Source organism: Acromyrmex echinatior, chromosome 1 (assembly GCF_024713525.1).
Source record: "Acromyrmex echinatior isolate Ae372 chromosome 1, ASM2471352v2, whole genome shotgun sequence".
NCBI lineage: Eukaryota > Metazoa > Arthropoda > Insecta > Hymenoptera > Formicidae > Acromyrmex > Acromyrmex echinatior.
This window is the reverse complement of record NC_141852.1, coordinates 7,320,122-7,332,858: the sequence shown is the minus strand read 5'-3', so window position 1 is coordinate 7,332,858 and position 12,737 is coordinate 7,320,122. Positions and strand designations below refer to the sequence as shown.

The 12,737-nt window shown below is 26.9% G+C and overlaps 1 protein-coding gene across 1 annotated transcript; it reads left to right on the top strand.

The window, feature by feature from the left end:
- The first annotated feature begins 1,735 nt into the window (after positions 1-1,735).
- On the top strand, positions 1,736-12,420 carry LOC105149748 (odorant receptor 49a-like). The gene is made up of 6 exons (XM_011062368.2): positions 1,736-1,845; positions 2,994-3,253; positions 7,894-8,502; positions 8,719-8,826; positions 8,899-9,051; positions 12,185-12,420. The coding sequence occupies exons 2-6, from the start codon at positions 3,002-3,004 to the stop codon at positions 12,233-12,235; spliced, it is 1,173 nt and encodes a 390-aa protein (XP_011060670.2). The 5' UTR covers positions 1,736-1,845; positions 2,994-3,001; the 3' UTR covers positions 12,236-12,420.
- The last annotated feature ends 317 nt before the right edge of the window (positions 12,421-12,737 follow it).

Genomic DNA, 12,737 nt, shown 5'->3' with positions numbered 1-12,737 from the left:
ACTTTACGTGCAAACAAAAATTAAATTATTTTAAAATAAAATATGTATTGTATAGATGTTAACCAAAACAAATAAAGACATATAAAAAAATAAAAAATTTTATTTACTATTTTAATTATAAGTTAAATAGAACATCATTTTATATATCAAGCTGACTTTTTCGAATTTGTATCATTTTCCGTAAAGTTTAGAAAAATCTCTACATTAGCCAATAATCTTTTCAACTGCATATATTCGTATATTAAACTAATATTACTCAGACACACACAGCATAGAACATGTACGATAAATATTTATTAATAAAATTCATTTTTTTGAAATGTTGTCTACATGGATATTTCATACATATTTCATATAAAGCTTTATTCGAAATATTATTAAAATATAAACTAAATATTTTATGTAATATTTATAAATATAAATAAATATTTCTAATAAGTATTTTTTACTTGAATATAATGTCTCATTAAGTATTTTCATACCATTTACTACAACCATTTACAAATATTTCATAATATTTATAATAAGTATTTATAATCTGTGCAATCTAAGATCATTACAAATATTTACAAAATATTGGGTCATTTAAAAAGTATCCGCGGTTTTTTCATTCAAAAATTGAACAAAAAACCGCGGATACTTTTTAAATGACCTAATATTTAAAATAAATCTTATTTATAAATATTTTGTAAATTAAAAATTATTTTATAAATACTTTATAAATATTATGTATAATCAGTGACAAATTGTAAAATTACGTTATTAAAAAAATATAATTTAAAAAATTAATATAATTTATTAACACTTTTTTTATTATACTGTTAATGATCAATCTATATTGAAACAAGAGCTTATTATATACCTTTATTGATTATTGCATATTTCGAATCGCATACTGACCTGATAGTATGTAAAAGGAAAATACATCAATATCGTAAATGTACTTACGAGAAAAGATGACTATCGAGCGTAGGTAATTGAGAGGGGTCACTTTACTAATACAGATATCTACTTATATCCACAAGTTATCTAAGCTGTAAGCATCATATACACATACATTGCTAACAACGAGACAACGACAATGTTTCGATCGACAGTGTAAAGAGTCTTCTTTATCTCAAAAATAAAAATAATCGTATACATGTTTTTCTCTATCTATAGAAGAAAATTTATAGAAAATTGTGAAACATCATCGATCAATTCAGCATGTATGAATATGTTTAATAAAGCTGTGCTTTAATTTAATAAAATATACAAGAAAAATATATCAATAATATATACATATACGAAAGAGATAAGTGACAAGTGTAGGTGACGAACTAGACTTTCTATTATCCAGACTTTTGTTTATATCTTCACTATAACTTTGATTGTATTTATATAAGTACCAATATTCTTCCGATGTCGTGCGCAAGCTAACCACGATACACAATAATATAATGATCAATAAAATAGTCTTTTATATCTCGTATAAGAAAAGAGAATCGTAAATCTGTCTACCTTTAATAAGTTAAATGAGAAGAAATAACCCTAATCTCGATGCGTTTTGCAGTGCAACTCATGTGGTCTCGCGATTCGTCTTGTCATTCTCTTTGTAGTGCAATTTTCTTTATGTCTATAGTTCATCCGTAGTCATAACAAACCTAAATTATGATCCATTTCAAACAATTCTATCGAATGACAAATTAAATTGGCCACGAGATGGCTTAATTTTTTAAGTCTTCGATAGACAATACGTATAATGCGAATTATACGTATATAGTCAATGGAAAGATATTTCAAAGAAACACTAATACAAATTACAATCGTTCAATAACAATTTGGATGTGGCTTGGAAGGTAGAAGGTAAAATCTCTTTCTCTGACTTGATATCATTAGCTGTAAATCTATCGTATCAGAAACATTGACAGATATTTCCAACGATATTTCCCAGTGCAATAAGTCTTCTAACAAAAAAATTTGTTTTTGAAACTCGCACTTACGACAGTGTAAATTTCAATATGACGTACATGTTTTGTCAGACTTTATATGTACATATATTATGTGACAGTGTTTGAAAATTTTTATAATTTTTTTTTAGATGTTTGAAATATATTATTTTAAATTTCTGTAACAATAAGTGTCATAAAAAAATCATTATAACGTTACTGCGTGACTTAATACAATATTAGTTATAAAATAAAAAAAACTTATTCGTCTTAGTTTTTATAAACATAGTTTTAGAATGTTAATATTTGAACCAGTCACCGATTGGAATATTATTATTTGGAATATTATTGAAAAGATTTAATTGTAATTAATATTATTCTGATTAATATTAAAATTGCAGGAAATTATAAAAATTCAGTATTAGGAAAATAGAAATCAAAGATATTATATCTCATTAAGAAAATTTAAATTACTTTTCTACCAACGTTAAATCAACTCCAAAATTTAAATTTCTCTGACATTTTAAAAATATTAAACCTTTTTAATTTAAAAGCCATCTCTTTAAATTATACAAGTGTCCCATTTTAATTTTACATAAAATATCTCAAAATATATAAAAAATATCAAAAAACTATTTCAGGCAAAAAATGTATGATATGAAGGGAGACAAATAACAGTAATCAATTTATATACATTTTTCAAAGAATTGAATGATTTATTTACATAATATGATATATAAAAAATAAACTATCTATTAATTTTTTCCGACTTGATTTCTTTTCTATCTTGACTTTGATATTTGATATTGAATACTTGATATGAGAATAATTAGTGGAATCATTATGTATAAAAATCATAATTTCATTTTAAAAAATAGCAGTAATTTTTATGTAATCTTTGAAAAATCGAATATAATAAAATCAATATTCTTTGAATATCGATTTTATCATTATCTGTCCTCCTTTAAAGTATACAATTTTTGTCACAAATTTTTTCCGTATTTTTTCTATTTTTTAATAAATATTTTAATATAAAAATTAAAATGGAACATCCTATACACGCAGGTATTAAAATGATTCATAAACAGTTGAAAGCGTATCGCAAGTATCAACAATTCCTTCAAAATCTGCTTATTCTCTGTGGTTGTTGGTACATGCCCACAAAATCCGGGAAATCTATATATTACTGGTCAATCTATGTATTCGTAGCAATGATTCTGTATACAATGATGAGCTTGCATATGTGTTACATCCTTAGACATAACTTGAAAGTTATGATGAAATTCGTTGGCATAACAATAACTGGACTTGGCGCCGTTCTCAAGGTAGGAGGAAATAGCATTTTATTACATAAGAGGACAAAATCAGAAAAATATTTTACATTATTTACATATACATATACAATAAAATTATGCATACAAGAAAAAATATTTATTTATTTATTTATTAATATATTAACCTCTTGAGAACCGGCAAGTTTTTGGACGATTTTTAAAGTTTTGAATTTAGAATTTTGTTGAAACCACATTTTATTGACTACATTATATTGCATCAATTTACATAAAAAATGGCTGCAGAACCGATATGTTAGCTCCGGTTCGATCGGAACGGTAAAAAAATTTTTTTCGATATTTGAGCTTTATATCGTTATGATTCTACAATAACTTTTTAAATAAAATAACTAGCACATGTAAATTTTATAAGAAGCAATTATAAAGAATTATTATACCGAAATTTGGGATGTAGTAAAATAATAAGAAAACATAAATTACATCAATTTATTTCATAATAAATATACATAAGTGTACATGGATATAAAATATTAGTAATGAAAGGAATAAAAGTATAATTGAAAAAAGAAATATTGAAAACAACAGACCCAGTTTTGATGACCTTGATCTTGACATTGTCAAGGTCATGACGTTGAATTTCGATAGGTTTTAGTTGATGGTCGTCCTTCGTTAAAAAGTTATAAACAAAAGAAATTTGAAAAATGATGTAACTTTTCTATTATATAAAACAGAAATTTTCTGCTTTAAAGTATATTTTACAACTTTCCACGCGAAGCTACTCTCACCCTTCTGCTTTAAAGTATATTTTACAACTTTCCATGCCAAGCGACTCTCACTCAGTCGCTCTTCGCGAAAGTAGTAAAATATACTTTGAAGCATAAAATTTCTATTTTATATAGTAGAACAGAAACATCATTTTCTAAATTTCTTTTGTTTGTAACTTTTTAACAAAGGACGATCGCCAACTACAACCTGTCGGAAGTCACTCAGAATCATGATCCTTTGACAACATATGTCAAGAACATCGGAATAGATTCGTTGTTTTCAATATTTACCTAAAATATCCATTTATATATATTTTTATCAGGGTTGGGTAAGTTAATGGTTTTTTTTAAACTAAATTAAGTTAAAGTTAATGGCTTATAAAATTATTAAAATTAAATTAAAAGTTGAAGAAATAAAGAATTGATTTAGTAAAAGTTAAGTTAAGATTGAATTAACTTAAGTTAAAAAAAGATAATTTAAAAAAAATTTTTTCGCAATATTTTTTCGCAATAAGTTTATTACAGTTTTTTAAGATTAATTTGGGGAATTTTGGGGGGATTATTACATTTCAGATTAATTGCGTTAATGTCGACAATCATATCGACGTAATTATTATTTCTGAAATTAATTCATTCGTTTGAATAATATATATATTAGTTCAACATCTTAATACTTAGACCGTAGTGGCGCTTCGGATTGTAATGTTATTTATTATAAACGGTCTTGTTTCCTATCTTATTGTTAAAAAAAATTATTTTTGAGATCAGAATGTCCTAATTTTTCTTATAATGAGATTACTTTAAATAACACTTACAAATATAGATTATTAGGTAAATTTAATTTTATATTTACATGTAAGTTACTTATATATAATAAGAATCACACTACAAGGCGTTTTTGTAAAATCTTGCAAGAGAAAAGGGTTTGCATTATTTCTCTTTTTTTAAAAAAGAGAATTCTCTTCTTTATCTAACTTTCTTTATCTTTTAAAACGACTCATGCATGTTTATGACTACATCGACTAGATATTTGCTACAAAGATAAATGTAAAAATTTAGAAAATGAGTGGATGTGCAGTATTGTTCTACAACAATTCTTCATCTAAGGTTCATTTCATATTTATGTTGCTGAAATATAACATTTATGATATCTAAAATTAGTGTGATTCAAATATAAGCGAAAATTGATAACACCTAGTGAATTAAGAAAAACTGGCTACTGTATGGTGTGACTCTTATTATAAAGTCTCTCTTCATAAAATCATTGAATTTTTTTTCTAAATTAATTCTCTAATATTTAAGATTTTATAGAAAAAAAATATTAACATTAAGAGAGGTAGATAAATTTTTAATTTAAAAAAGTTAATAAATTAAAATTTAAAAGTAACTAAATTAAGTTAAAAATGCATTTAAAATTAACTAAGTTAAATTAAAAGTTATTAATTTTTCAGCTGTTTTTTTTAACTGTTAATGTTTTAATTACTATCCAACCCTGATTTTTATATAATTTTATATAATTATATATAAAACATTTTTTCTCAGGATATTATAACGAATTATGCTTTTATGAAAAAATAATATTATTATATTTCATCAAACATGAAACAGCATAGAAAGTTTGTGTCTATTGTGTATACTGTAAATCTATAGTATCAAATTTAAATTAATGCTAGTTCGCACTGCTCCTACTTAATCATCTTGTTATTTTATATTAAAACAATGATTCTATTTGATATTATACAGTATGATATTATAGATTTAACAATGTACAGTTAACTAAAAATTGTCTGTAATTAGAGGCAAGATTAAGGCTAATTTTCTCTTCTCCTCTCTCTCTTCTTTCATTACAGACAGAATATTTCGATATTACTTATTATTTGTATGAGATACTAAAGTATTATAAAAAATTAAATTCCAAAAAAATTTACTTTAATCGTCAAAAGTCAATATATCGGTTTCCAATCCTCTAGAGGTTAATGTACATATATAATATGATTAATATAATCTAATATAATATAATATAATATAATATGTAATATAATATAATATAATATAATATAATACAATACAATATATTTATGCATTAAACTTCATAGAATCCCACAGATTGCAAAATTACATTTATCCAATTATTTTAAAAATAAATTCTTATATTGTATTTGTTGACATTGTATTATGTACATTTGTTAATATTTATTAAAAAATCCACTAGATATAAAATTAAACAAAATAAAAATTTGTAACAGAAACAATTTATAAGAAACAAGCATATTCATCTGATGCATCGATTAATCTTTTTATAAACACTATTTTAATAAATATTATTCTTTTGTAACGTGTTTCGAAAAAAGAAGAAATTTCGAATATTAGAAGAGAAGGTGGTATTATGACACCCCAGTTACATTTTATAACAATAACTTAGTTAATAATCAATATTTAAGTTTAATACTTAATAATTACATTCGTTAAAATGTTGTTGAATCGATTATAGACTCAAAGTACGAAATATTTATTACTGAGGACACTCTATTAATAAAAATGTGGCGACATTGCATAAATATTCGAAAAAATATGGGTAGTAATGTAGCCTTCCATAAAAATAGCCTTAAAAAATTAATTTTGTTTAGAAAACAGTATTTGGTAACAAAATTAACAAAAAAAATAAAACATTTTAGAATGTATGCAAATAAATGCATGTATGTATTCATATAACTTCTGCATATAAGCTGCTCATTGTCAGTATTAAAAATCTCAGATATAGTACACGTAATATAAACTATAGAATAACAATAGAGCTACAATTGATTATGAAATAATTATTTTGATACAAGAATCTCAAAAAAGAGTAATCGGTACGCATAGAGGGCTTAACAAAATGCCATGCTATTGTTTAAATTTGCATAACTCAAAGTATATACAATTAAATAAAGTGTTAAATAGCAAACGACACAAATATATTCGTGTAATAATACACTTAAGTTTAAGAAAAACGAGAAAATATAGGTGTAATTAAATCCTAAAAAATGTATCTTAAAAACGATCCGAAATACTTGAAAGTAAAAATACGTAATTTTTATAATAAGTAGGGATGCACCGGATCGTGAAATTACCGGATATCTGATGTTGGATATCCAGACAGACTGTAACATCGGATAATCCGACAATTTCTTCCAGTCGGATATCCGACATTTTCTGGATATCCGATCGGATTCCGAGAAAATGTCTTCTAAATAAAAAAAAAGCATATAGAGAAAAAAATTATAATTTTGCAACAATGTATAACATATTGTAGAATATGCATCATGAATATGCATATTTATTTCTAGAACATTTATATAATAAAAAAAATCAACAATTTAATGATATCAAATTTCAATTGGATATATTCCCGGATTCTACCGGATTCACCGGATATCCGACTATCCGGTCGGATAGTAAAAAAGTGCCGAATAATACCGGATACAGGATACTTTTCGGATATCCGGTGCATTTCTAATAATAGACTGGCTACTGAGTATTGATATACAGGGTTGGCCATATTCGACGGAAAGATGTTTTTTTTTTCAATCATGAGAAACGTCGTTACTCGATCTAACATCTCTGTCAAAAGTTACAGTGTTGCCAGATCTTTCCGTCGAATATGGCCAACCCTGTATTAGTGTCATGGAGTAACGGCGAGCTACTGAATAAATAGTTCCATAAATAATCATTAGAATTCGCTATATATTAGTGGAGATATTAAATGGGGGAGGAGGGAGGGCACAAAATATCTACACAATATCTACACCGACCATAATATCACCTTCTCCTCTACAAATTTAAAATCGTTTAATTAAAGATACTACATCAATCTTTGAGTAATTTCAATTTTTGTACGGAAAAAAATATGCATTTCTGATCTTTTTTAAGGTGGTAACCTTCATGATAAATCGTGACTCTCTGATAAATTATCATCGGACACTGAATAATCTTTTCGAGGAGGAGCTAATGAAGAATGAAAAAATCCAGACGATAATATTTTCATCCCTACGCACAATATATACCCTGGCATATACATATTTCGCCATCTTGGTAGTAGTAATATTTGCATTTTTTGGTTCTACATATATCTTTATAATCCACAACCTTCTCTACCTTCATTTAACCACAAACTATACCCTGCCGCTCAGCAGGGGAATAGGATGGTTCTGGCCCATTCCCCACAATTTTTTATATCATCTACATCTGTTTTACGAGACAAGCCTAATAATACTCAGCACCATGACGGCGTGCGGTGTCGACAGTGCTTTTGGCTTTTATGTTTATCAGTTTAGCTCAACAATACGCGCCATGACCTTCGCTCTCACGAATCCTTTGTCCACCGAGAAGTTTTCGGATATCCTGAGAACATGCGTGGTGAAACACCAAAAACTACTGCAATGTCGCAATACGCTAGAGCACATCTATGGACCCATCATCTTTTGGCATATTGTCACCAATGCCGTACTTCTTTGCTCGTTGATGTACGATTTAATATCAGTATGTAAATACATTATAACAAAATGTTATAAAATACTTTCTTTGATGGTACCTAGTCTGCTGTGTGCTGTGTGCTGTGTGCAGTCGTAATATGTCACAAAATATAAAATCAAAGACTGTATTGTGCCTGCAAATTTTTCACTCAGCTAATAGTATTGCACACATAGTATAAAAATATTCACTGATATAATATTAATCATTAAACGTTTACAATAGTTACCGGACTATAATTTTTACAATGTGTCCGCGTCTCTAGTATATGCTGTAATAAAACTGCTTCAAACATTTATATACGCATGGCATGGCACTGTTCTCACAAGTGCGGTAAGTTTTTATAATCTGCTAAAACGATTATTATATAACTTAAAATTGACCATTCTGCATACATACATTTAGGGCGAGGATTTTCGTAAAGGAATATACTTTGGCAAATGGCCCAATTCTAGTCTCGATCATCATGTGAGAACAAATGTTATTCTAATAATGATGCAAAAACCAATGACTATAAATGCTTTTTTTTCTGCCGTCGATGTAATCATGTTTACCAATGTGAGTATTTCGATTATAATACAGTTCAATAAAAAACATCAGAACAAACTAGTCATTTCTTATATAATTTTGGACGCTGTAAATACAAATCTGATTTTCAAATTGTTTCATCATCTCTACAATTTTGAGAAATTTTCAGTAAAATTGTAAAAAAAGATTATTTTACTTGTTTTAACATTTTATTATATTTTATTAATACAATATATGACACAAGAAATTTTATTATAATTAAATGGAATTAATCTAAATGGCCTATAAGCAAAGAAATTAACCATGCCATTTCTATATAAGAAGTAAAAACTCTATACAGGCATATGCCTGTAAAACAGTATAAAGTACAGTATGGACACTGATCTTTTTATATTGTCCAATTTTTAGTGCGCATACATCGATTTCCAATCAGGAATATGGCTGCCTTCAGTAAATTGAAATTGCATGTTAAGTTAGATTAGTTAGATATCCTTCCCATAAAATATTGATATTTTCGCCTACAATTCATATGAGACTCATGGTAAGGAAATCGGACTAAACATGAATATCACGGGTGAGAGCCATGATACGTCATTCGTACAGAGCTTAATTTTTTTTAATTTGTAAAATAAAAGTAGGACAAAGGGTTAACAAAATTAAGTTTTACCAAAAAATTAAATCAAATTTTTTTGGAGACGCTATATTATGTAGACTGTTATATTTGTATACGATAAAGTATTCTCGTAATAAAGTATGCGCGCGCGCGCGTGTGTGTGTGTGTGTGTGTGTGTGTGTGTGCATATATTATTAAATTATAACTTCATATTTAATTACAATTTTCAATATATTATTTTTTCATACATAATTATTCAATTACAATTTTCATATCATATTTAATCAATTATTATTTTTAATTTACTTATTATTGTTTAATATTATTATTATTATTAATATGAATATTATCTTTATATAATGAGTTCGTTAATATTATATTAAATATTATATAATTCTGATTTTAAAATATACTCGCTCTAAACAATTTTCATGATACGACCGAATTATGTCTTTTTTTTTTTTAGAAAAATCATTCTGTAGCTTTATTAAAATTCAAATTTATAAACGCCTTTCCAACCCACAACGGCGAGTCATGTGACCTGGGACTCACTACATCAAAGGTGCCGACGCTCAGTGTCCATACTGTATGTACTTATACTATACCTGTAATACCCCAACCGTCATACAAGATATCATCTGGATTATTATAACGCATTGAGAATTTTCAATTCGTTGAATTGTCGTTCATGTCAATATGATGCAAGTTTTATATTACAGGGTGTCCCACAATTTTTGGCAAAGCGCTTTTATGTAGACAGAGCGGATTAAATTGAACCGAAAAGTCCTCTACCATTTTGCAATGATCAACCATTTTCGAAATAATTAACAAGATATTAATCTATGAAAATAACTAAATTCGCCTGGCCACCCATCAAATGCAAGTAAGCGGCGAGATAAGACCGTCCAATGAGATGCGCGTTAGTTGTCACTAGGCACATTAATTAATACCTATGTTGCTAGTAAGCAAAAAGCCTAGTGACGAAGAATGTGCATCTCTCTGGGCGGTCTTATTTCGCCACGCGTTTGCATTTAGCGTGAGACCAGACGAATTTGACTATTTTCATAAATTAATATCTCATTAACCATTAAAAGAAAATTACAACATGATAGGGAACTTTTTGAGTCAGTTTAGTTCATTCTATTTACACAAGAGCGCTTTGCCAAAAATTGCGGGACACTCCGCAAGAATGTCCTATATGTATAGGCATGAAGCCTCTTCCATACTATTATTGTATTGCTTGAATTTTAATTATTTCAAGAGAGAAAATAGTAGTGTATTCTACCCACACATTACTCAAGCCACCTCTTTCTATCAAAATGGTTTCAACGCTATGCTCCGTTCAATACTATAATATGTCAACGAATATATCACGTTTCAAAATTATAATATGATAAAATATGTAAAAAATACATCTTTTTATAACTTTGCAAATTTTTCAAAATTATAACGTAATGGAACAATTTGAAAATCAACTTAGTATTTAGCATCCATTTAAAAAACTACAGAAAATAACTAGTCATCTTCGGTTTGAAAAAAATTTTTGTAGAACTGTGTAATCAGTTAATCTGACAAAAGTATCCGTGAAGTATCAAATTCCGATTTTTACGAAATTTGTTTTACACATAGCTTACGTAAATAGATGAATTTGAAAAACAATAATAATATTGAAAAACCAATAAAATTCTACATAGCAGAAAAAAAGAAGTTACTTTTGAAATTTTTTCTTGTTAATATCTTTTTAACGAGTAACATATATGTATGTCAAAGTTATTGAAATCGATGAGATCGCCCATTTTCTAAAACTTTTTTCTAATATTTTATAAATTTATCTATTAACGTAATATATATACAAAGCTTCATTAAAATCATAATTTGACATTTCGCAAAGTTCCCCTGTGAGCGAAAGCTTATGACTTTCTAATCACTTTCAATTTTATTTACTACATTACTTTAAAATAGCATCGATATCTTATTTTTGCAAAATAAGATAAAAGATACAAAAATTAAGAAAATACAAATTCCAAAAAATTTGATAATACTGAGCGAAGAAATTAAAATTATTTTAAAATATATATGATTTACATATTATAAAATTTAGCCAAAACGAATAAAGAAATAAAGAATTACAAGATCTCAAGTGCTATTCCAATTATGTCAACTCTGGCAAAAATAAAAATCAGAGCATAAGTCAAATGTAACGGGAAAATAACAGAAGCGTAAACGAAATTTCTAGTAGGCGAAAACTGAAACCTCAAAATTGGTGTAAATGCTTCTTTACACCAATTTACAACTCCATTGTTCCAATTTTCGCCTTTTAGAAGTTTCGTTTAAGTTTCTGTTACTCTGCCATTACATCCGATTTACGGTCTAATTTTTATTTTCATCAGGGAATTGAAAGATGATTTTACCTATGAAGATTTTTCTAAATTATTAGCAATTTTGCAAGGCTTAAAAAATTCTATACATTGGCTAGTAATATTTACAACTGCATATTAATCTAACCTTTACATATTAATCTAATTCTATTTATTTCGTTTTTATTAATAGTCCGTGAACGCTACAATGTCCTATTTTTTCCTGTTGCAATCTATCGAATAAAGACAGATAGAGATGGATGCTACGTATGTTTTGTAACCGCCGGCAAATTCATAAAATCATCATGTTAACATTGTGTTATTAATATAATTTAAAGAAATGCAATCAATGTAATCTATTAAGATTTATTTTATTATTACACGATTAATTGAATTTATATTTAAACAATAATATACTATAACGATAGACTTCGTCCGCTTCATTTTTATACTCTTCTCAAATAAAAATTGATGTGCGAGATGAAAGCTTAGCAAGAAAGCTTTCAGAAAATTGGAAAAAAGCTTAATTATTCATTCGTTTAATAAATCATATATTCACAATATCACTTTTAAATCGGTTTTAGAATAACTTGTTTTAAATTGCATGACTTTTTACCAAATTATATTTGGATGGCAGATATAATATTTCGATGGTAAGTACTACTTACTGAATAAAACTGACTTTTCATAAAAAATAAAAACAATTTATAAAAAATTGGTTTTATTGTAAATTTAAAAACAAAGTT

What these genes read in the sequence shown, in the direction of transcription:
- LOC105149748 (XM_011062368.2), top strand. Translation starts at nt 3,002, where the DNA reads ATGATTCATAAACAGTTGAAAGCGTATCGCAAGTATCAACAATTCCTT. An exon ending in GACTTGGCGCCGTTCTCAAG is followed by an intron (nt 3,254 to 7,893) that starts GTAGGAGGAAAT and finishes ATCTTTTTTAAG; the next exon opens with GTGGTAACCTTCATGATAAA. An exon ending in ATGTAATCATGTTTACCAAT is followed by an intron (nt 9,052 to 12,184) that starts GTGAGTATTTCG and finishes TTTTATTAATAG; the next exon opens with TCCGTGAACGCTACAATGTC.